The sequence below is a fragment of the Coloeus monedula genome (assembly GCF_965178545.1).
Source record: "Coloeus monedula genome assembly, chromosome: 2".
Taxonomy (NCBI): domain Eukaryota; kingdom Metazoa; phylum Chordata; class Aves; order Passeriformes; family Corvidae; genus Coloeus; species Coloeus monedula.
In genome coordinates, this window is record NC_138782.1 from 73,303,053 (window position 1) to 73,329,158 (window position 26,106).

The window sequence follows — 26,106 nt, forward strand, 5'->3', positions numbered from 1 at the left end:
AGCTTGTATTAAATGTGAGACTCCTAATTCTTACTGTTTCTGTTGTTCCTATAGCAACTAGATAGGGGGAGATGCAGCAGCGTCACTTTGCTTCCCAACTGGTGTTTGTGTTCTCAGGAAGGGGGGAGAGTATGAGGAAAACAGAGTATTAATTAGGATGTAACTGGTTGAAAAGTATGCTACTTGTTGAGTTGTCCCACCCTTTACTCTAGAGGAGTTAATTAATAATTTTAAGCAGGGCTTCTCAAACTTTCTTTATTAAAATTCTGTCCTCTTGGATAGAGACATGATTTACTCTTAAGTATATGTCAGCTTTTGGTCTTTAGCTGCTTGGTTCTTGATGGTTCCTTCCACCTGAAACCCTGTTTTCTTCACCACATGGATAGCAGTAGGATTTTTGTTAGGAACTAGACTGGTGCTTCTGACTTACATGTAGCCTGAACATACTTGAAGTGTGGGGCTTTTTAATTCCTGATTTTAATCTGATTTTTGCAGCTGTCCAGTAACTATAGTGTACTAAAATGTAGTTTTATTGTCGACTAAGTGACTATCTTGGAGTAAGATGTTTTGATATTTAAATGCTACATTTTCAGAGATTACTAAGAACTAAGATAGAACTAACACGTTCTACCTTCTCCAAGAAGCAGAGATTGTTTGAATTCCCCTTTAGTAGTCCTTTCTCTTACCTCATGATGGAAACCTTCATTACATAGTTTCCTGAGGATCTCTGATGCTAGATTAATCCCTCTGAAGTAAACTAGTCTTTCGTCCATACCTGAGCACCTAAAGTTCTGCTGCTCTGCCTTGGTGCTGCTTGTTTAGCCAAGCACTGCTGCTCTGTGCGGGTTGTGTTACTCTCAACGTGGCATGTGCATTGTGAAGACTCTGGGGAGAGTTTTACAGTATTCAAGCCATTATTATATAAAACAACCACAAAATATGTGACTATGTTTTAAGCTCCTCTGTGACTGTTTATTAAATAAAAATTCATGGGCACAGGAACTGGATATCATATATTGCATCTCGAAAAGGTGGGTCCCATCAGGTATAGTGTTTAGCCTTTCCCAGCCAGAACAGCTCTGATTAGCAAGAGGAACTCAGAAAGTGCTGGTTAGTAGATAACCAAGTGGTAAAATTGCTCATGTGGGAAATAAGAAGTCGAGATATATGCTTCTTGTTATTTAAGGAACAGGGTGGAGCCAAGACTTCTCACCTTGCAGGAAGGTACCAAGATGTTACTGAGACAGTGGGGATCCTGCAGGTGTCAGGTTGCCATCCATGAAATGCCTGCTGTCTTCACACTGGTGGTGGTGCCTCAGGAGAAGCACTTGCTGTTTTGGAAATAAGTCTTTGTTTCCCATTTTATTCCTTCTCTGTTTCCCCTGCCCCTGACTCTCTCAGAAGGGTTCACAAGAGCTAATGAACATGACATCTGCTAATCAGTTTGTTTCTCTGCTGGCTGCCTGAGCAGGGTTCTGATCCTTGGTGGATTATATATTAGAACAGATTTAAATCAGAACAACATCTCTTCAAAACATTCTGGCTTAAAAATACATAAATGGACAAGTCTCTTGCTTCCATAGACTCTAAGCTAGTGTATCTCCTGTATTCATGGGTGCACTAAGGTGGTCTCCTAGGGCTTGGGGGAGTCTGAGGCTGAGGGAGCTGGGGCTATTCAATCTCAAGAAGAGAAGGCTTGTGGGATCTTATCAATGTGTGTATGTGCCTGATAAGTGTGAATAAAGAAAACTGAGCCAGACTCCTTGCAGTGCTATCCAGTGGTAGAACAGGAGGCAGTAGATGTAAATACAGTGTATCGATAAACCTTTTTTACTGTGAGAGTGGTCAAACACTGGAGGTTTCAGAGAAGGGCTGTGAAGTCTCCATCCATGGAGGTTAAACTCAACTGGGCTCAGGCCTGAGCAATCTGCCGTAGTTAATCCTGCTTTGAGACTTTACGCTCTCCAGAGGTCCTTTCCAACCTGAACTATTCTGTGAATATTGTGGATTATGTCAGCAGATAAAATAGTTGGGAGTTTTTTTCTCTGAAGAAATTGCTGCTTGGAGAATATTGTATTGTCACAGATAAAATATGGCTCTTGTGAGATTCTTTTTGAGAATCCTGTTGTTTCTGCTTAGATTTTAATTTTTATCTTTGTACATCTCCTGCAGTTATAATGTTTATTTCTTACAACTGTAGTTCTTTTATTAGAAAAAAACTGATTTATAAATCAGTGCAGTGGCTACGTTTTTATCAGCTTTCTTCATTTGACAAATAAATGCATTTTTATAGTGCTTAAAATCCAATCCTGAATGTAAAGGTCAGTTGAAGTATTTTTGATTCATAGAATCATTAAGGTTGGAAAACCCCTCTAAGATAAAGTCCAACCATTAACCTCACACCACCATGTGTACCACTAATCCATGCCCTCAAGTGCTACATCCTCATGTTTTTTGAACACTTCCAGGGATGGTGATTCTACCAATTTCTTGGGCATCCTGTTCCAGTGCCTGTTGCTGCAGCTTTCCAGCCACTTTTCCCCAGGCTGCAGCACTGCATGGGATTGTTGTGACCCAAGGTCAGGACCCAACACTTTGCCTTGTTGAACCTCATACAATTGGCTTTGGAGCATCAATCCAGTAAACTCATACTCAACTCTGAATCAAAGTTGCTAGGTAAAAGTTTAGGAAGAATTTCATCAAGGAAACTGGAGTTTTGCTCTCTTGGTTAGGACAATTGTAGCCATATGATTTCTAACAAAGGTAAAATGTAGTGTGAACTTGGCATGCTTCTCTTGCTGCCTGGTTATTGAATATGCAGAAAGCGATTATTCTGTTCTCTGGAATATTCAATTCAGGGTAATACATAAACGTACAACCAGCATTTGACAATTGCCTTGAGGTGTTGATTTTATTATCATTAAATATTAGCTAAGAGCAAGCATCGTCTTTCTCTTTCCTGGATTTGCTGGCGAGTGTTTGCACAAGGTCAATTGAAATCACTCTTGTGTTTTCCAAGAAGGGAGTGCATATTCCCTCTTGAATGATTCCAGATACATGTTGGGGAATGAAAAGTCAGGGATGGTGTTGAGAATTAGAAATCAAAAAAGGAGGAATAAAAGATGCATTTAGAAAGAGAGGCAGTGGTTGGAGCCAGGGAAGAAACAATGTCTAGCACTGGGTGTGGGGTGGGAAAAACCAGCTTCCTGGGGAAAGGGGAAAGAATAGGTGAAGTAGGGTGCTTTTGTTTGTTTGTTTGCTTGCTTTTTAAAAAAAGCTAAATATGTGTAATTTTGAACCAAATTAGTAACTCTAGTTTGAGTGTCTCATTTCAGGTGAATAGTGGCAAGGAACTGAGAATTCAAGTGAGATTCTGACACTGGTCTTCTGGACATCTCTTGCAGATTCTTGAACAAATCCTGCTTGAGCAGACCCCTCTGTAGGCATTAAGGATTTAAATATAATTATTGTTTGGATGAACATTCTAAAAATTCTGCTTTGAAGCTTTGTTATGCATCTCTTCATTCAAATCACTTAATGTTTTCAATCTTGTTTACTTTTTTTACAGCTGTGAACACAATAGGGCAAAAGCTTCCAAGGAATGACTGTTGATGTCTGAGGGAACCTAGATCCTAATTGCAGAACAATTGCTGTGATGTCATGTGCAGATTTTATGTGGTGTTCACAAACAGCTGGTTGCAAACAAATAGATTGCAAAAAATGCCTATAAAGGTTTTGTTCTCCTTGTAAAGCTGCTGTCTGCACTGTCAAAAGCTTTTGGGATGTAGCTGTGTGTGTATACTCCTGTTTCCAGTGAATTCTCATAGCATGAAATCAACTTTGTGGAAAAAAAAGTGCTTTTGCCCATGCAATTTTTATCATTCATACACTAAAAACAAGCACAGCTCTAAAAATGTAGTTATATTGGATGATAACGAAAGTGACTCTCACCTATTCATTTGCATACCAAGATTTGGCATCACTGTAAATAAGTTACACCAGCAAAAGTGGTTCTTACCAGATTATTTATGTGTAGTATAAAAGTTAGCCTGATATAAAACTTCCCTGTAGAAGAAAATCTCTCCAGTGAGTATAATCGTTCTAGTAACAATGGAAATGCACATTTAGTTAAAGATGGCATTTCTTAACTATGAAATGTCAAAGTATATTTCTGTTTTCTAATTGTGAAACTGGTAAATAGAGATAAAAACTAAATGTCAGCAACATAAAGGTATGGTAATTTTAGACTTCTAAGGATATTTCTAGAAATGTTTTCATTATAAAATAAATGTATGTAATTTTATTATTCTTAAAAATAATCAACAGAGGCTGGTCAGCTAAAAATTCTACTTTTGTTTTCCAGAAACCAGCAAACATTCTGGTAATGGGTGAAGGTCCTGAAAGAGGAAGAGTCAAAATAGGTAAACATTTTGAGAAAATTTAATTGTGCAGCTAAGGGTTTAATATTAAAAAAAAAGACATCTTCAGTATTCTTTGAGTATATGTATCTACAACTGCTAGTTCAATTTTGAATCTCATTCACTGAGTTTACAGACTTAAGAAATTCCAAGTATATTATTAGACATTTCTAAGCTTGCCAAGGTTATTTGATGATATATAAAAACATCTGTATGAGAAAAAAGTAATAATTACAGAGATCAGTGCTGATGGCCAAGGTTCTTTTGACTTCTACTATGATTAGTTAGCATAAGTTAGCATTGTTACTTATAAATTGTGCTTTTTAAAAATTTTTAATATAAATAACGTTACTGCACATGTTTGTAGAGATCCCAAGGTTTGTGACACAAAAGTTATTTGGTGTCAAGATGAGTAACACATGTAGCTGTGATGGTCTTTATCCAAAATCTAATTACCTTCTCAGTTTTAGTGATGTGGGTATTACCTTTTTTAAATACAGCATGTGGCAATACTCAAGTTTGTGTAAAATTAAAGTTTCAGATTTGAATTGGGTTTAAAATGTGGGGGTTTGACAGTACACCAAATTTTGTGCTTTCCATCTAGCATTTCTTACTGTTACTTACAAGGCTCATTCTAAAGAGAATTTTTGAATTCTATAGAATGAATGCTTAGTTTTAAAATACATCTCTGTAACAGCACATGCTGACTGACTCTGAACCTCATTCCTCCAAGTCAAGTAGGAGGCATGCCTTGAAAAGTAGTGCAAAACAATCTACACTGCAGTCATTTTGGTTTTGCACTTTGGGTAAATATACAGCGGCCACAAGGACTCACAGTTTTGTAAGCATCTATAAAAATAAAGGAGAAAATGTACATTAGAGACCTACTACTCAACTTCAGTTAACCAAGTTTCTGTTACAGTTTTAAAAAATGAACAGGCATCTGTGTTATGTAAAGTTTTACAATACCATGATGAAAAAACACCAGATGTTATCCTTCATAGTCTTAGGAATGAAGTAAATGGCATTTAGCCTTAGATAAATTTGGTCCAGTATTGTTGTAAGTAGTTTTTGTTTTGTTAGAAACTTTGATTTTTAATTTTTAATGTTTTTGAGCTATTGTTGTAATTGGTTTTTTGACAATACTGTTAAATTCTGATTTATTTGTATTAAAATTTAAATACTCTTCTCATTTTTTCTCCCCATTCTCCAGCTGATATGGGTTTTGCAAGATTGTTTAACTCGCCTTTGAAGCCATTGGCAGACTTGGATCCGGTTGTGGTGACATTCTGGTACAGAGCTCCAGAGCTGTTACTTGGGGCCAGACATTACACAAAGGCCATTGGTAAGTTGTCCTGTAAGAAAGACGTTTGCCTGCAAGTTCTGTAAGGATATTAGCCTTACAAGAGATATGATGATCAGCTGACCAGCTAGTTTTGGGGTTTTGTCCCTGAAATAGTAGCAGATGATCCCATCCATAAAAGATTAATCAAGATTAAAACTTTTTGAAGATGGTGCTTTTATTTTTCAATATAACCTAGACATTTAAAGTATGTTGTTTGTTTTGTTTTGTTTTTAAAACAAAAATATCCTTTGAATTGGTTTATATGTTTTCTTAATATAGGCTTAGAATCTTGTAATGTTGTAAACCTTCAAAAGGGAAACAGCTATGGCAGTCTTGTCGGGTGTTACATGTCTAGATGCTTCTATGAAATGTGTGGCTTGATAAGCAGAGGGCTGGTCTCCTGTGCTGTGCATAATCTGCACGTTGTTTACTCCTGATGATTTATGAAGCTCCACGTTCAGGAAATGCTGGTAGCCAGGCTGTTTGTCCCCTGCTAAGTTCCAGAAGCACAATCAGCCTGGGTGCCCAGCTGTTTGGAGAATTAAAGCATTGAGGTGCATGGGAGGTATCCTGGCTGCATGGTTGGGTTGCATATTGAACTGCAAAGGAAAGAGTGACCCTCTGTTAATAGTGTTAAATCGTTCCTATGAGTACAGAGGTGGCTTTCTTGGCAGGCATTTTTCTGTTGCAGAAGTCTTTGTAGATGCTTTGTGGGCCTTTTTTCAGAGAGTTACAGAATACTGTGTCATACTGGCATCTCAGTTTGAGTGTTCCCTTGGGAACACTTCTAAGGCTCACAGTGTGTTGTTTTTTTTTTCCCCCAGGTAACTCCTGTTTATTCAACTACCATATACAGGGAAAGGTTTGGAGAATGAATGAACTGACACCTGACTTTTTTGATGTAGACTTGTACTTTTCATTTCTTTACTGCTTTCCACTTCCATTTGGACTCCTTCAGTGCAGGAGTTTATTTTGTGTACTCTAGAACTCTGCAGCAGAAGCTGAAGTATCAGAAGTGGGGGAAATCTGATCCATTTCAAAACCAAAAACCTGGTCCAAAGAAAAATACTAATTGCAGAGAGATTCAGTCAGGTCAAAAGGGACCTTAGGAGGTTTCTTGTTCGTCCTCCTGCTCAAAGCAGTGCCCATTATGAATTCTGCCTGGTCTGTTGAGGGGTTTGGCCAGCTACATCTTGAAAACCTCTAACAACAAAGATTTCACACCCTCTCTGGTTAACCTGTTCCACTGCAAAATCACCCTCGTAGTAAAGAATTTTTTCTTGATACCTAGTTACAATTTCTTGGTTTGGTTTATGCCAATAATCTCTCACTCTCCTGTCGTATGCCGTTGTAAGAGCCTAGCTCCATCATCTTGGTCACCTCTGTGTAGGTACTGTGGGATGCTCATAGATTCCTCTTCAGTCTGAACAAGCCCATGTCCCTCAGTATCCTCTCCCAGAGCAGGCTCTCCAGCCTCTGACCATGCTGGTTACCTCTGCTCCTTGGCCTTTGTTACTCCACTGTTTTATGGTTGTTACAGCCAAAGCTGCCATTGATTATCATATCCCCAACCAGTTCTTCCTTCTTCCTCAGTAGCAGACCTGAGGAATGACACATATAGTTTACCCCCAAGTCCTCTAGAAATCTTTTCAGCATCCCTGAAGTAACCGTGTTTGTGTTCTGTTTGTTCTCCTGATGCCCCATGGTCTCTTCACCTCCTCCCACAGCTCCTTTTGCTGGTGTCCCAGTGCCCCAAGCAGGGTGTATCTCCCAACGTGAGGCCAGTGTCACCCTGCAGACTGACTCCTGCATGGCAACACTCTCCTCCTGGAGTTCTGCCTCAACTGAGACAGAGGTATCCCAGGGTATCTGCTCCAGTGGGAGCTGGGGATGGAGCTTTGTAATGCCCCGTCCCCTGCATGGTTCTGGCACAATCCCGTGGTGGCAGAAGCAGACTCTTAGAGCCTGCTTCACATCTGCCACCATGCAGACTGGGCTGCTAGCTACTAAGTCTCTGTTTGCAGAAGTGTTTTAAAGAAAATACCAACCGGATTGCCTCAAACACCTGTAAATTAGGTGCTTAAATTGCCCTATGTTCATAGTGGAAAACACTGATGCAAATGGACCAGATTACTGACTGACCTGTGTGTGTGGTACAGGGAAGTTACCTCAACTGACAGCTACCTGGTTTTGATAGATAGCATATTGTTTAGAGATTTGGGTGAGTGATATGTATCATTATCTCAGGGTATCTCTTTGAAGGATGAATTAGTATAATGCTGTTGTTTGTTTAATTATGTCATAAATAACTTGGTTCTTGCCCTAAGGGATCTCTAGTCTATACTAAAACACAGGCAAGAAGTTCTTATGAAACTTTAGAGGACAATGGTACTTTGGAGAGATCTGGTTTTGCTAGTAGTTTATTATTTCTGAGGCTTTTATTTCTTGTATCACACCAGTGAGTCACCCAGGAGGGGTGTGAATGGTTACATAGTACCTGGCATGCAGTGGGAGTGCTGAGGGGCACTCAAAACAGTTTGGGCAGCAAGATAAAAAATACGGAAATGAGAACAAGGAAAGTTGCAAGTTGAGATTTGTAGGCTGATTGAAGGATTAGAGGAGCATGTGATTGAAGAGAAGGGAAAAGTAAAAAGGTACATGGAGCTGATATATATGCAGTTTTAAGGTAGAGGGAACAAGAGAGTAACAAAATGACAGCAGTGATGTTCATGCAGTTTATTGAGTCCAGACTTGTGTTTTGCTTCAAGCACTATGTGCACTTAAAAAAATGCCATTTTCATGAGCTAAGCATGCTAGTGAGAGTTTAATTCAAATGCTAAGGTTTTTGGCAGATGATGCAACTTTTAAAACTTTCTCTTAAATCTCTGTGCAAGAAATACAATTTTAAGATCTCTTAATATTACATAATTCTCAGGAAGTCTTATGTATTGCTTTTAGTAATAACTCAAAAATCAAGATTCTCACATAATTGCTCTTGAGTTGGAAACAATAATTTAGAAGAAAGGTGATTAGATATAGCAAATTATAAAAAAAAAAAAAAAAAGGTTATTTAGTATAGCTACTTGTTTTCCATAGCTATTTTCCCATGTCTTTTAGATAATATATTACTTTTATTGATTAGTAAATACAAATAAGGCTAAAAGCAGAGTTTTCTCTTTCAGTTTTTTCATAGTGAGAAATATTTTTGTTTGAATTTACTAGGAAATCATTGTCATCAGTTCTCTTCTGCAACGTCCTCAACATTGTCCAACAGTCGCTACATGATTCAGATGTTTGCTTAGGTTTTTACTGACTTTATCTTGTTTTTACTTTATTTTAAATGCATTTTTTATATTCTACATGTAATACTCTCTTCCTTATCTTTGTTTCACATATAATTTAATTATTAGCAGTGTATTCAAAATATCCTGGGCACTGTCTACTATAGTTTCCAGTTTATTCTTGTAATAAAGCCTTTAGGTGTGCTTGCTTGCATGTAAATAATTCTCATACAAGATCAGACTGAAATTGGAATTTGACTTTTGACTTGTTCAGGATTTTTGGTTTTGATTTCTGGACCTGATCTTAGTTACATTTTGTGGGTTTAACTTTGAGGGAAAATTGGAGTGAATACAGTCTGTTTAGAAAGTGCTATATATTACACAAAACAATACTTAAGCATATTTCATTATTTTAGGGGTGATTTTTCAGTGACATTTTTTGTTTATTTAGTTTGTCTCTTCCTATGAATGAAATATTCTACTTTTAATTTATTTCCTTGCAGAACAGGTTCATCATATATTTGACATCGTGTTTTAAAGAGATGTAGGAATTGGGAATATAGTATTGCTGAAGAACGGAAATAGCTTTTGCTTTCTGCATGTTAAAAGGATAGTAAAAAGCCCATGTTAGGGTTTCATGGAGAGTATTATTTCGTTTCCTGAACTGTGAATGTTTATAATGTAAGCCCTACTTGTTAATGAAGTTTCACATGTAATATCTGCTCCCATAGCTATGAGTAATTAACTTACCAGATGAATGCAAATTGGGAAACTGGTGTTGTAGAAGCCAAAGTTCACTCTCTTTTCCATTACCACAATTTAATCTGTACTAAATTCACTATGGCAGGTCAAGGTTTTCTAGATTTTCAGCATCATAATTCAAACATAGAATAGAAATAGAAACAGATTCTATAGAATCTGTGTTCATTATAATACTTTAGCAAAGATGTAAAACCTGCAAATAAAAGTAACTTGAACAAGCTTCAGGTGAAACCAAGTAACTGCAAAAATGGAAATTGCTTGCCATCATGGAAACTTTAATAAAATTACTGAATGACTAGAAAATCCAGCACAACGGAAAATGCCTTTGTGCTCAAAATACTAAAGAAACAAGGCTGAAGTAAGGTACAGTGCAAGATACAGTGCTCCTTTCTTGCATGGGCAAAGACTTCTGCACCTTAATTTTAAGGAAACCAAAGGAAATTATTGTGGTAAAATGAAGGAAAAGTTAAGCTGACTTTGAGCTTGAAAGGAGACATTAATCAGTTGGGTTTTTTTACTCTGGGAACATCAGATTAGAAAATAATGTTTTAGTAGGTAAAGCAAGTAGTAAGAACTCTTTCATCATAGGTTTTTAAGAAAGCATGTGGCAGTCTCTAGTATGATTCATTCTGGGGCATCTTGTAGCATATCAAGGTAATAACATAATTATGACTTGTTTTTATCAAGCTGCAGCTTGTATAGTTATCAGTGCTATCAAACAACCATGTTATCTTACCTCTCCTTACCACTTGCCTTAATTTAAAGCAATAGCATATTTGATAAATGGCATTAGGTGACTTAGAATAGTTCAGATGGTTTGGATTTTGTTGACAAAAAGTGATCATTCAACCACCCATTGAGCAAGGCTAAAACACTGTCATGAACCAAAAAAGGGTAGGCTTGTTTATTGTGAAAAAATAAGTCTGGAAACCTGAGAAATCTCTATTTCTTAGTTACCTTTTTGCACGTGTCTAAATTATAAGTCAGCAGAAATGTCAGAAATAACTGTGTGGTAACTGCATTTACCAGCCCAAATGAGAGTTAGGTATAGAGAAACTGTAATTCAAAGCCTGGGTAGTGCACTGTCACCTCATTCTATTTCCAGACTACCATGTAGTTATGGAAACTGGAAATGTGTGAAAGGTATAAGCAGATATCAAAATGCCATTGAAAGCAAATGTGACAGGAAAATATTTGGTGTATCAGAATGAATGAATTTATAATGAATGCTAGGATCCGTCAGAGTTTCAGCAACTCTGTTTGCCCTCGTGCAGGAAAAAAAGAGAGGGAAATGTCTAGGGTGTATTATGTAGGATTTAGGAAGGAAGTATGTCCATATGTGTTCCATATTGCTTATGCAGTGAGTCCCGCACATGCCGAGTGCATCAGATGTCCTTACTGTGCGCGCACAGATTGTTGGTGTGCTGGCCAGGCTGTGGGCCTCTGGATATCTTGGACTGATGCCTGAAATTCTTTTGGTCTCATGTTCTGGGAGGATTGGGAGGAAAAAAAATAAGACCTATCTGGAAAATCTGGTAAACGAGAAATTACGGGTGGGACCAACCAGACGATTGAAAACTCTTCAGGAGAAATGTACAGGGGAGGTTCCCACCTGTTGTCTGTGGAGTCACAGGAGCAGGGGGACAGTTCTTAAGGATCCATGAGAAGTAATTGAGAAGAACAAATCCATAGTCAGCATTTGACTGCTGCACAGGAATCCACATTCTTGTTTGTGAGAGGTTGTGATTTGAGGATGGGGTTGTGGAAAAACTAGAAAAATAAATCAGAGAGGTTTGAAAATACTCATTTATGCATGCTGAAAAGAAAAGCTCAGGCTACACCAAGAAGGGAGCCTTGTTCATGCCCTGGGAAATGTTGTACAACATGAGGAGTAATTGGAGTCAGATGATATTTTGTGGTAAGCTTGTTTTGGCATGTGGTAAACTTTCTTAATTTTGATTATCAAAGTTGTCCTTACGCTTTTTCTGAGAGGCAAAATATTTTAATACCAAGGATTAATTGCTGCTCTCTTATCTAGTTACTGCAGATACTGGATGATTTACTGCTGTTTTTTCTTCTTGCTCTCTAAAATAGGAAAATATGTCTAGAATACTATATAAGCTTCTTCTTTTATTAAAAAATAAAAAGCATTTTCTACACTACTACAATAATCTAGGAAATGTAAAGTTATAGAAAGGATTATTAGATCACCTAATTAGAATATTTTAAAGTTATATTAGTAAGTATTTTGGGAAGCTTGGGATGCTGCCAGCAACTCAAGGAGTATAGTCTGCAGGATTGTTGCAAACTTTAACACATTAACTCTTTTGTGATCTAGTTCCTGCCTTCTTCTAACTCCTCTATTACTCTTGCTTCTCAAATATGTTATGTCTGGACGTTAGAAAGTAAAGCTGCTGGCCATTGTCAACTCTAAAGAGTCTGAGAGGTGTTGTAGTAGTTTAATAGTCAGAAGAATGCGAACAGTGCTGTGAGTCTGACCTGTCTCTGCTGGTGTAAAACCAATGGAGGTACTTTAAAGTGGGCCAGACTGAGTTTCATTTCTTAGGACAGTAAGCTGGGTCTCAAAAGACTTGACTTTAAATACTGATTCAGTCCCAAGTGTTGTGTGTAGTTGGCCACATTTCATTTATTCCATCCCAAGTGTTGTTTCATTATCTATAAAATGGGGACGCTGCTTAATGGTATTGTCCTGGATATGGAGGCTGGTGGGCCTGTGGTACAAAGGCCAAAGAGAATCCAGTGGTGAGACATCCCTAGTACCAGAGATTCCTCCCCAGGTTAGGGTGACAGAAAAGGCTTCCCCCAGGGTGCTGTGCTTTGGTATGTTAATATACCCCAGTTCTGCTTCCCCGGTTGGCTGTTGGCCTCCCTGCCCCTTGTTACCTTATATATCCCATGCCCTAGAAAGTTCTCCACTCCAGGTTCCCCCCATTGGCTCTTGCCCCTCACCACCCCCCCAGAGTTTTCCCATTGGCTCCCATTCCCCAGTCCCGCCTTTGTACCGGCCCCGTGCCCTCGGATCATTGGTCTCTGATGATCGCCCGCTCCCGTATTTAAACCTGGACCCTCCAATGTTCTTTGTCTTCATCCCTGGAACCCTACAGGAGCGTGGCTGCATTAAACACCTCCCGTGGAACCCCATACAAAGATCCTTCCTGTTCTTTGTCATCGACCCGTTTTCTGGAGCTGTCCGTGTGTGTGCGTGCGCGTGTGTGAGCGTGTGCTGGTCCTGCCTAGCGGCTTCGCTAAGGAGATGTTTTTAGGAGGGTTGCGGCACCTCACCATCCGGCACTGCCAATCCACGGACAGCGACACTGGAGATAAAGTCAGTTAAGGATAATGGGGTGCTCCAGTACAAGTATGCTGTAAATTGTTTTTGTTAACTCAATGAATGGATTATTTGTCTGAGGACCTGGGATGTCACTTAGCATCTGCAATTAACTTGAGAAATATACACATTCTGGACAATAAAAACAAAAGAGGAAAGAAAAGGAGAACAAAACCACAAAATCCTTAATCACAACTGCAATCTGCTAATTGTCCTGATTTGGATTGCTTGGTAAATTAACGTGTAAGCTTCCACATGTGGTCACCCAATACTTTTTGTATTCTCATGACTCTCTCCCCTTGCAACACTTACAAAGGGAAGTACTGGATGCTTTTGCCGTTTTGTTTGGTATTTTGGCACATTTGCTGCTGCATTGACTTGGCTGTACATGGCTTATTTTAGAGCAGGAAAAATAATATAAAAGTACTCAGAAGGCAGAATATCCTCTATAGCAATAGCTGTGATAAAACCCCACTTTTGAGCAAGAAGTGCCTTCAAAAATCTGTCTACGCTTAGTCCCATGTAGATCAGGAGTTGTCAGTGATTTGTGGGCCAAAAATCCTCCATACTGGTCATAGTTTTAGTTCCGTGTCTTTTTTCCTTCTAATTGTTTTTCCCTCCAAGTATCAGCTTTGTGTTCTTCCAAACTGTTAATAACCATGGGGCCTCATACTTCCCTAGGATCTCACTGACTTCGCCCTTTACCAGACAGATGAGCTTTGCAGCAGCAGCATTGATTCTCTAATCTTCCTGAGCAACCTATGCCATGAACTCCGTTTAAAAAAAGATTTAGGTTTTTTAAAGAAAGATTACTTAGGGAAGTAAGACAGGAGTTTTCCTTGTGAAAGCTGGTTCCATAAACATTTTACCCTCATTATACTGTGCAGCAATAAAGGCTTTTAATGTGCGCTTTTTGCTACCAAATCTGAAAAGTTGGCTCATAAGAGTTGATTTTGGCTGAAAACCAAGTGCTTGCTATCCTAACAAGATGCATACTTCTGGTGCAGAGGAGTTGTTTTAGCTGATCCATCAGTTTGATCCTCAGGTATAATTACTTCAGCAATATCAACTGAAACTTTCAACATTACAGCACTGATCAAGTAGAATGACTGGTTTTCAGGACAGGTGTGATTGCTTCATAAGTTGACTTCTTGTCAATAACTGTGACTGACAGCAGAATTATTCCTCACGCCGGTTTATTTCATGTATTATCCAATGGAGTTGCCTATAATTACGTTGGAGTTGTTGTCAGTGCCTTACTAGAAATAACTGTAGGGCTGAAAACCTTAGTAACAGAAACGTTAAGATACTGTAAAGTGAAACAAAGAAGCTTCTCCAATGGTACTGTCTGGGAGGCAAGGTTTGTTCATGTGCATTCCTCTCCATTGACTGAAATAAAGTAGGCATCAAAAGCTTTAATAACCTCTAGAAAAGACTGTCATGGCTTGTGAATTGGAACTGTCCAAGAAAGTATTCTTCACAGATGTTCCTTATCACAACTCAATCTACCAGATAGCAGGGCTTTAGCTCACCTTGAGTTAGTTCTGAAGGTGTTGACATATTGGACCTATTAAAAAGTTGTAATAGCTAAAGACACAAGCCAAGTGAGAGCACACAACAGATAACAAAGTCACTGTTCCTCTTTCGTTAGCATGGAGTTTACCTGCACAGAGCTCCACTGTGTACAAAAAAAGCTGGTTTATTAAAATATTTTGCATTTAATTAGAAAAAAAATTGTATTTCCCTTTCAAAGAGTATGTACCGCTTTCTTATTTGCTGTTGTCAGTAGTTTTTTCATATGATTTTATGAAATGCAGAGCTGTGCGTGTTTCCTGAAAAGCTTTGTAAATACTATTTTACCAAACAGTGTCTAATCTTGCCTGTTCTTAATTCTGTCATCATTATAGGAGGAAATAGTAACAATTTCTGTATTAGACCTGCCTAATACTTTGCAGTATAAGAGAGACTCGTGACCTTTGCAATAAGAAGTTTTCATACTTCTTTTACTTGATGCAGTTGTTTGATATTTGGTAGGGGCAAGTAGCCCTGAAATGACAAAGCTGCCTTTTGTCACCCATTCCTCAGACTTTTGAAGAGTTGTCACTGAAAGGCCATTTTTCTTTTTAGCCTTGTTTCCATGAAAAGCTTGAGAGCTTGCCAGGGTACCTCTTGGACCCTAAGCATGGCTGTTGCTGAAACAAAAGTAGCAGTATGTTCTTTGCTGAATCTTGGAGGTACTGGAGTTGTCATGATGTTCCTCTGCCATCTCCAACAATCTAAAGATTTAGGATTAGGGAAAAAGCAAGGCTGTAACACACTTTCCCTGCCAGAACTAAGCGCTTGTCCCACTGACCTAATTCCTTGCCCTGAGGTGACACCACCTGAGGCTGGAGCAGCCCCAGGTTCTGGAAGAACTGAAAGAAGAGGAGGAAGAAGATGGAACTGTCACTCTATTCTGCATTCATGCAACCATCACTCCATGCTCCCAAGGAAGTTAGCTGCTCTATTGCTAGCTAATGTAATAGATAATCTGTAGTTTATACAGCAGTAGTCTTGAAGACACAAGTGAGGAGTTAAAGAATTGCTGATGAAAATGTGGTATGTGTAGGATTTGGGGCTGATGTGGGGAGAGAAGAGTATTTGAAAAGAAAATACACTGAAAATCCTTGCAAAAGCAATATAATGTTGGTGAAGGTTTTGTTCTCAAGGTGCTGATGCTGGCAAAAGTCGAATTCTTGTGCTGTGTGGTACAATTGTTGGTACGATTTCAGCCTTGATGATTCCTGTCTTCAGGAATCTGCACATGTTAAATACAAGGTTTCATGCAGAACCGTAAACCTGGAATTTCCAAATTCTTGGATGTGAAGTTCTGTAAACTAAGGATTAAGTTCTTTAACAGGATTTTGCCGTTTGAAATCATATTTTTGCTGCATGAAAGGACTACCTAGGGCCTCTGGATTTGTTGCCACTCCCTGTACTAAATCTATTGTATCTGTGTTGTCAAGCTTAGCACAGTAATTTAAGTCTAATGTTGCAAGCTAGATAATGTATCTAATGCATAGCAGAAGTCTGAAATCATATAATCCAGGATCTTCATTTAATGATACACTGAGGAGTAGAAATGTAAGTGGGAAAATAAAATATTTTGACAACCTAGAAATACCTCTGTTAAGAGAGAATAATGAAAGCCTGGCCCATTAAAACACTGCAGAAAATGACAATTGATTTAAGTGAACTCAGAATTTCAGTCAAGATGCTTTAAAATTTTTAGGGTTGTATTAATTGAAATTAATTAAATTGTTAGTGCAAACATGAGAAGAAGGCACCTTAATCTAAGGGTCTAGGATAAAGGCATACAGGTAAAAAGAAAAGTAAGGGTAATGGATTTCATTACTTATTCAAGTTAGTATGGTTTTGCAGTTAAAAGTTTTGAATTATCTTGATGTTACATCATGGCACAGAAGATGATGCGCTTTTGAAATAAAACATTGTTCTTAGATACATGGTTGGCTGGCTGTGAACATACCTCAGATTAGTGTGAGGTATTGTTTCTGTCTGCAGCAAAGTCATCTTCATGGCTTTACAGTGTAAGCTATTCTTCAGTCAAGGTCTGTTGAGATGCTGCTTGTTAAAAATTGGTCAACACTGCCCAGCATCAAAGAGTGATGGCAAATTTTTGACCCTTAACCCACTGACACATTTTTTTTGCTTCCCCTTGAAAAGCCTGTCACATGTAAGTGTTTGACTCCATTTTCCGTTCTCCATAGAAGGTGTCAAATTTAAAAGGCTACTAACCACTTCCTCAACCTTCTGTTTTGCTGACTAAAGTTTAAATGAAGCACATAAAAATTGGGAGCTTCATGTATGAGTGGGAAGGTCTTTCCCTTGTGTGTATGTGTGATAACAAAACATATATAACAGGCGTGTTCTGATCACCTTACCAGACCAAAGAAGTCCTTCTTTAAAGATACATTATTTAGATCTCATTTAGTGTTAAAACCAGCATAAAAATTAATAAACTCTTTTTCTGTAGTATCTCTGTGCTCCTCGACTCTTGTGTATAAAGATTCCAAGTAAGTCCAGAATGTGCTGTTGTGCTCAGCATCAGATGGGACATTTTTTAATAGAGGTTATACCTTTTCATTAGACCACTCAATGGTTACTTGAAAAAAATTAAAAACATTTGCCTGTACAGCCCCTTTTCAGATTTCCAGTCTGTTGGTGTGCTTGATGTCCTTGCCTTGATTGGAAAGTTTTGTAGGATCTTAAGTAAATGCTGTAGTTCTTAGAGATGACCTGAAAGGCCTTGTTTGGGCTAAGGCCTTGCTAAGTAGCTTTTGGGTACCCTGGTTGTTGCATTAGCCCTTGGCAGGTGCAGGGAAGCTGTATTCTGCTGTCTGTCCTTCTGCTCTTCACTGCCTTTACCAGCATTCACATGTGTCCAAGAGTCTAGACTTTGTGTTCAAAACAACAACAGGAAAAAGCAGTTTGGTTGAGTACTGATGCTATTGTGCTAAACCTCACTAATGATGATTTAATTCCTCAGATTGATTGCACCTAAATAGGTGTTTTCTAAGTCTTTACTTACTTTCTTTAAGAGAATTTTATTAAAGAATTCTGTGACACTGAGAGACTGTTTATTTATTTTCTTGGATATAGTTAAGAATTATGATGTATTTAATCTTGGGTTCTGTCCTATGTTCAGTGAAAAGTTTTGGTTAATATGCATGGAAAAAGATGTTTCCTTTTAAGAGTCAAGGATATTACTTAATAAATTGTCTTATTGTCTTAAGTGGTCATACTATTCTTAAATAATGTTTCCAAGATACTGGAACAAATACAGACATGAGATTATTGTGCCACAGAAATGAAAGAATACACAAGCATTTTTCTGCTTAATCAGCCCTATCGTTGAAACACCATCCCTTTGTTCTTGCTTCTTGGCTACAGTGCTAAAGTAGAGCAGGACACACAGGATTTTCTCAGCTGACCTATAAAGCTATTAGAGCCCCACGTTTTAAAACTGGGACATAGACAGCCATAGAAATATTTTAATAATCTTTTAATAATTTGTATGGGAAGTGTGTTTACCAATCACAAGTGTCCATCCGTAAAAGGCTATTTTTTTTTTTTCTTTTTGTAAAATTATGTAGTACTTGAGAAGTATTGTCATAGTGGAAGAATATTTCACTTGAGAACAGGTTTGAATGGAACCCGAGGAAGTTTTTGGCTTTCTAGAGCCAGGGAGCAAAATTGGCTTACACTCAGTTCCAGTGTGAACTTGGGGAAAGTGAGGAATCTGTAAGTCTTGGGAGGGGAGGAGAACTCCAACAAAACAACCCAGCCCAACAAACAGTAAAAAAATTTTACCATGGGTCAGCCCTGAAGCCTGATGACGGTAGGAGAGACTGTAGGAAACAGAGCCATCTTTACAGAAATGGTTGTGTTACTCTGGCAGACTTACTAGGATACTCCCAAGACATCAGATGGGAAAACATTTAGTACCCAGTGCAACTCTGTAGGACCTTTGTGTCCCAGTTTTCAGTGGGTTTGGGACATAACAAATGGATACCTTCAGTAGTTTTAACTTTGGCTCAAGAGCAGTGAGGTCACTCACCCTCCTGATCATTAGTAGAGGGGAGAGGAGAGAAGTAATTGTTGGATAATTTTTGCCACTTACTTTGGTGCGTGCTTTAAAAAAAAGTTTTATTTATAATGAAATTTTTATACAACATTATAAGAAGCTGCTTTTGGGCTAGAGGCAGATGATGTGCATTAGACTAATAATACATTGTACTTGAAAAATACTACTTGTGTGTTTTAAGCTCTGCTCTGTCATTGCCCACTTCTGAGGGGTAGTACATGTTAGTTGGAATATATTTGGAATAGATGTAATAATCATTAATTTTGAAGGATCAAAATGGAAAACCTTAAATGGCACTAGACAAGGACTTTTTTTCCATAGTTAGACCTAAAATTTGTATTTGGTTGACTATTATGAACAGTATAGGAGATAAATACCTACTAAGACTGCTTGTATTTATGAAGTGTTTAAACTTAGCAGAATTTAATGAGGCATCCTGCTAGAAAAAATGCCACATATGGTACATTATTTTTTGCAAATAGTGAATGTTTTTACAAGAAACAAACAAACTAGCTAATCTTGGCAGAAAATCATTAACTGTGAATGGTATCAATATATGCCAAGGATGTGTTCAAGATGAGGTTATGTAAAACGTTCATGAAGTGAAGACCCTGACCTGCTTGAGCTGCATGGCTGTAAGGCCTTTTCCATCTCTTTAATCTTTTCTTACAGAAGTTAAAGCTTCAGGTTTTCTGTACCAAGTCTTTTGGGTTACTTTATATTAGCTCTTTGGAGATGAAGAATATCTGGCAAGAAGCATAAAGGGTTGAACCCCAGCATATGAACTACTAGAAAATGTAACAACTGCTCAGAGTTAAAGTAGTCTCGTGCTTGACTTCCCAGTAATGCCATCCCACAGAAAATTATAACACCAGCTTGGGAATTTCCAGTGTTTATACAGACGTAACATCCAGTTGGTAAAATGTCTGTCTTTCTGAATTCTCAGAGGGTTTAAAGTACACTCTCTGTGCACTGTATAGTGGCTCTGCTCTCACACAGTGCCGGTGATGAAGGCAAAACAGAGTTTAGAAGTTTGCTGTGTCACATCAGGGAGATTTCCCAGTTCAGCTTTGCTGTCAGGGAGAATACTAGATTTTACTTTTTTTTTTTTCTCTTCATTAAAAGGAAAAGGTCACTCTGGATAGAGCAGTAATGAATGGAATAAGGAGCAGTGGTCCAGCTTCTCTCTCACAATGTGATGTACAGTGAGCACTGCAAAAAGCCACAAAAACTAAGAGCTGCCATTCTTTTGGCCTCTAGATAAGCCATCTCCAAAAGGATTTGCTATCTGTTATGAAAATGAGTGAATAGATACTGTTAAATGAAGATTCTATTCTTCAATTAATAAGTAATTTCCATTCTGGAGTAGATAATTTATGCCTACTACCCAGGCAGCAATTGTGATTAATATGCTGCATTAGTTGCTTGAGCAGATAAAATCTCAACAGCTAAAGATCTTGTTTTCATGCAGATAAGGCTGATAGGAAAATCAAAGGAAGATAAAACCTCAAGAATGTGATGTAATGTACAGAGCAAGTTATACCCTGTCAAAACTGTAAAGTCTGAACAAAATGTTATCAGATTTTCCTGTAAGGGAGGTTGGAAGAAAGGGTTATATACTGGGACACCTCAAGCTCCACACATGATGGAAATGGAACTGACTGGTTTTGGCAAATAGAGTGTGATGGCTTGTCTTTCTATTTCTACCTACAGGAGAGTGGTGCTTTTTTTAAAGGACATCCTGTGTCTTATAAGGCAGCATTGGCCAAACACCACCATTGACAGCAAGTGGGATTTGGAGTTTCATATTAACCAAGAGGCACTTCTCAGTGTTTTCTTTAGTCTGAATCTAATAAACTAAACTCTGGTTAAATAATTTTGTATCTCATTGACTTATACATTAAAGTTAAATTGCTTTTGTATTTATTCTGTTAAATTAGAAAAAAATCAAAAAAGTTTCCTGGGGTCATTTCATTTAACTTCTATTACTACACAAGTTTCCACACTCTCGTGTTCAGCAGACTATGCTTATTTGTCTGATCTCAACATCTTCTTCCAAAGTTGTATCCCAGTGTCCCAGACACATATTTGTCAGTGTAGCAAATCCTTAAATCCTTTTTAAATTTTTTTTTTTTCTTGGCCGATAACAGCCTTCTTCTCACTGGCAAATTTGCACTTTCATTTTAAGATGCATAATTAAGCATTTGGGTCATACAGAACACTAAGATGGCTGGGTAATAAGCAGTAACTAGAATGAATACATGTAATCTGAAAACTATTCTCTTGTAAATTAATGGTTTTGTCCACAATAGTTTTAATCTAAAAAATCATATTAATGAGAATTTTATGGAATAGAAGTTGGTTTTTTTTCTTGCAGTATATAGAATCATGAAGGTAGAAAAGATCTCTAAGATCGTCAAGTCAACTGTCAGATATGCTGTTGTTTTCTTTATGTACATGAGATGTAGATGAGACAAAGTATGGTTGCTCTGGGAGTCAATTGTCAAGTAAGATTTTAATTTCTTCAAAGTTTGGTAATCACTATATATACTTCCATACTTGATTAAAATTAGGATCTTTTTTTCCTCATTCTAACTATCTTGCACCATTTGGTTTAACATATGGGCCATTAGTCTTTTCCTTGTTAGTGTTTATTTGGTTATCAATTACCTGTTCTGAAATATGTGGTAGAAGTATTATTTCAGTGTATCTTTGTGGGGGATAATCTTTGGTCAATTGTATGCCCTTTAAGCTATGTTGTAAGCAAATATTGTGTAGTTTTCTGCCATAACTGTGACTTTGTTAAATGCTGGACTGCCACTGTACAAATTGGATTTTGAGACTCTAATTTTGGTTTAAAGAAAACATATCTCCAGATTTTACCCTTTTTAATGGATTATATTAATGCATTGTTTTTAAATGTGAAGCATTTTATCTTACTGTGGTTATACAGGTTGAGAAATTGTGCAGAAACAAAAACCAGAGCAATTTGATACAGTAAATTTTATTAATTATCTTCCTTCTTTTGTAGATATTTGGGCAATCGGCTGCATATTTGCTGAACTGTTGACTTCAGAACCTATATTTCACTGTCGCCAGGAGGATATCAAAACAAGTAATCCTTTTCATCACGATCAGCTAGACCGCATTTTCAGTGTAATGGGATTCCCTGCAGGTAATTTATTTTCATTAAAGCAGCAGACATAGTGCTACTGAGTTGTTTGTTGGGGTTTTTTTTCTAAAGGAAATTACTAATTGTTTTTATAGGTACAAAGCAACTGTCAGTTTGATGGATTTGGAAATGCTGACAATTAAAGAACAATAGCACTGGCCAACAAATAGGAAGTCAAACAACTCCTGTAGTTATTTCTTCCTGAGTATTACTTAACCTACACATTCAGAACTGTAAATGCTTTTTCTTTTTTCCGCACTACCATAGATAAAGACTGGGAAGACATAAGGAAGATGCCAGAATATCCAACTCTTCAGAAAGATTTTAGAAGAACAACGTAAGTAATGATAATGTAACAACAGTTCATTGAGTGTGGTGGAGGCAGAAATCGGTTCTGACTTTTTGGGGAGGGGGTTTTGAAGTATTTGGGTTCAAACAGCTGTCCTGTTTGAATTAGGTGGTTTACTTGAATGGTGTTCTCTCCCTCAGTTGCTTGTTAAGAACATAACTGAATAACCTCCTCATTTCTCTAGAAGGGGTTGTCATAAGTGTAATTTAATCTATGACAGGCACAGACAAATGAGCTTGCTTAACCCATTTCTATTACATGTTCAAGATAACTTCATTCATTTTGTGGGAGAAAGAATAGGGAAGCACTGGTATTTTTGACAAGCAGGTATGTGAAGACAGCAATGTATTGGACAGAAATTTCTGTTGAAGGTAACATGTTCAGTAGGTTGTGATGCAAAGCCTGTCTGGGCTCTGCGAATTTTCCACTTCTACTGTTTCCTGGTGCTTTGGCTAAATGAGTCAAGTGGTGATAATTGATCAGAGCTGGTAAGGAGTCACATGGACTTCTTGAAGTAAGGTAGAGGACGTGGATTTGGGAGTTTTTGGATTCTGTTTCCAGCTCTGACATGGATTCATTACACTGGCTTTACATAAGATATGAAGTTTATCTTTTCTTTGAAGCTTCTTTCTTTTGAAAATGTCTTTAGATAACGTCTGGAGTCGTAAATTAAAGGCAAGGCACAGGTTATAAATATTTAGAGCATTTTTGAGTTTGGGAGCTGTAAGGACTATATGGTTTTCTGCAGGTTGGGGAGACAGAATGGTACTCTAACTGCTCTGCCAAGTTTTAACTGGATGCAACTTAATAGCTTAAATGTTGAGCTGTGACAAACTGCTGAACGCTTTCTGTGGCAGAGTTGCTTTAGAAAAATAGAGTATAAACTTCAAATTGTCTCTCTGTCGTATATCCTTATCAACAGCTTATCCATATACTATAAAAGTTGCCTGCTTCATGGAAATAATCTTTACACAGCTGATTGCTCTCCAGTTGGTGAAAAGCACACTTTATGTGTGCAACTGCTAGGTAAATATCTGACTCATCTTCTGATAGCAGTTCTTTTTACAGTTTACTTACTGAGGGTTGGGAAATGTTTCTGTGGTCGCTTGATAGAGTTCCATGTTTTTAATGCACTATTATTTCAGACATGTCTTTCTTTAACTGTATTTTTCAGATATGCCAATAGTAGCCTCATAAAATACATGGAGAAACACAAAGTCAAGCCTGACAGCAAAGTTTTTCTTTTGGTAGGTGCAACTTGAAAATTGCTGTGATGACAGGAATGAAATTGCATTTCTTAAGGGTAATATCTGTATCTGTTCTCTTATCTCATTCTAATGAACCCCAATGTTAAAGAAAGCTATTTATCACTAACTGGCCATTTTTGAAATGTGTTTTCTTCATACACATTTTGCTTAAACTGCTGGTATTGAAGATCTGAGAGTCTTCTCTAATTAAGATCTGCAAGACACTTGGATACCCAGCCTTACCTTTAGGTCTCCTGTGCAAATAAGAGAGTGAGTATAGTATGTGTCTTGATTCTGTGTGGCTTCAAAGAGCTAAAGAACCCCCAAAAGCTAAAAGAGTTTTGTGAAGAAAGGGAAGAGGAAAGGAGAAATTAATTTCTTGTAGTAATTTGGTTTTCTTTTTCTTCCCTCTGAGAGTAGTCCACCACTGTTCTGGCAATGATTCCAGACTAAATCCCTAAACACATATTTGCTGGTTGCCTAGTCGAGTCATCTGTTGTAGGCCAACACAGGGTTTCTCTGTCTAATACTGCATCATTTCTGGATGCCTCTGTGATGACTTGGTGCTGTCTAAATTTAGGAACAATGTTCAAAGTGACTTTGCTAATGCTGTGTACAGGGAGGTCTGTAATGAGGCTCTTAGGGCAGCTTGAGTTTCAGTGGTCTGCTTTCAGTTACAAATTCAGCATAGCAGTCATCTCTCTATGTCCTGGCAAAGATTTGCTCTTTAACTCGTTAGTAGTTGCTGGATGATGACACAAATAGCTGTGGAAACAGAATCGGTTGATACCAAGTGGGTGGAAGGGAAGAATTTCCATAAGAAGAGTGAGACTTGATGAAAAAAAAAAGAATTAAAATTTCTTAAACTCAACTTACTGGGCATACATTGGAATCACCTGGAGGGTAAGTCTAACTGAGAAGATGACAATTTTAAGAGACATCATTAGTTAGCACATGAATTTCCATGTTTTCCTACTAAAAGTGAAATCCACCAGAAAACCTGCTTGCTGTCAGCTTATACTGCTAATTCATCGAGGCTGAACACTGAGTTGAGAGTCGTCTTGGGTGGGTAGGCTGCTTTTCCTAGGGGAAATATTAACCAGATCTCTAAAGAACACTGAAACTACCATACTTTGGTGTTCTTTCTGAATCATGAAGAAGACTTAGTTCGCTAAGGAGGGTAATTTGTTAGATTTTTCTCACAGTTCAAGGAGTGAATAAGGGTGGTTTAATGATCAGCCACAGAGACGGAGGCTGATCTCAAATCGGGTAGTCTCCCAGAGCTCTGAATAAGAATGCCCAGGAGTGTGGACTACCTTCCTGATATCTCATTGCTGTACTGGGGAGGTTCATGTATTGTGAAGCAGACTCCCTAAAACTCCTTGTTCATATCCAAGGTAGTATTTTTATGAGGTAACCTCCATCTTGCAGGGTGACCTCTGAAGACATCTGCTTTGAACAGTCATTGATTGAGACTGTGCTAATGAGTGCAGGAAGTGTGGTGCATGGGGAGCAGATGGCATCAAGTAGATAAGTGCAGGATAGCAAGTGACTCTTGACAGAGAGAATGATATTATGCCATTCTGCTGATTGACATTGAATGATAATGTCTACGTGAAGGGCAGAATGTTTTCCATTCAGGAAGAGGCATCTGTTCTTGCTGTCCTGGAAGAGTTACAGGCATAGTATTCATAGCTGCCATGTCAGGCCAGTGGAGCCTGAGAGCGAGCGAGCTTGAGACCTACTGGGAAGTATGAGATTTTGATGAAGTCTAGTCTCATTGGTTTCCTATGTTGTCTTAGCAGCTGCTGCCCTGAAAGCAAATTGTTTCCAGACATTTTTTTTTATTCATTTTCCCCAGAAGCTACAGATAATCAGACTTTCTCAAAGAAGTTGGTTCACAGTAGCATCACTGATAGGCAGGTTATCTCGCTGAGAGGGATGTTGTGTGTGGTATTACTTGGAATGGGCAAGCTGATTGTATCCTTGCAAGTGAAGCAGGAATGCTAAGGGAATGACCAGATCATTAAAAGGGCCAAGATATCATCAGGTCTTCTGCTGCAGTACATTAACCTTACCCTATGAGTGACAAAGAATACAGGTCATGTTTGGAGACAGTTCATGATGACAGTGTTATATGGCAGAAAACTGGAGGAGCTTTCTCTTGAGTAGGGCTGCAGCAACTGGGTCTGAGGAAGGAGTCCAGGAGGCAGAAGCTGATGCCCTGTAGTGTTCTGTCAATGATGACATCTGGTACCAAAGATCAGGAGTGGCCTTGTACAGAATATGCATGTTTGTCCCTGCAGTCACGGTGGAGGAACTGGGAAATTTGCATAACCTGTAGTGGTGCCAGAAGCTGCTCTAGCTGACAAAAAATTTTCACGTAGGGAAAGGTGATTTGAAGTAAAGATATTGAGTACCAAACTATTGTCTATACCGTGTTGTGTGAGGTCGCTGTGTAGAGAGCCAACATCACATTTAGAAGTTCTGTTTGTTAAGGTCCACAGAAAATGTAGGGTTAGGAGTTATCTCACCGCAC

General features: G+C 38.2%; 1 protein-coding gene across 2 annotated transcripts in view; it reads left to right on the top strand.

Moving 5' to 3' along the window:
- CDK19 (cyclin dependent kinase 19) overlaps positions 1–26,106 on the top strand; it is a 121,105-nt gene that overhangs the window by 80,803 nt on the left and 14,196 nt on the right. For both annotated transcript variants that reach the window (XM_082302809.1, XM_082302810.1), the window contains exons 5-9: positions 4,364–4,421; positions 5,632–5,763; positions 21,831–21,974; positions 22,239–22,308; positions 23,495–23,567. In XM_082302809.1, the coding sequence (XP_082158935.1) occupies positions 4,364–4,421; positions 5,632–5,763; positions 21,831–21,974; positions 22,239–22,308; positions 23,495–23,567 (477 nt within the window). The remainder of the gene's footprint in view (positions 1–4,363; positions 4,422–5,631; positions 5,764–21,830; positions 21,975–22,238; positions 22,309–23,494; positions 23,568–26,106) is intronic.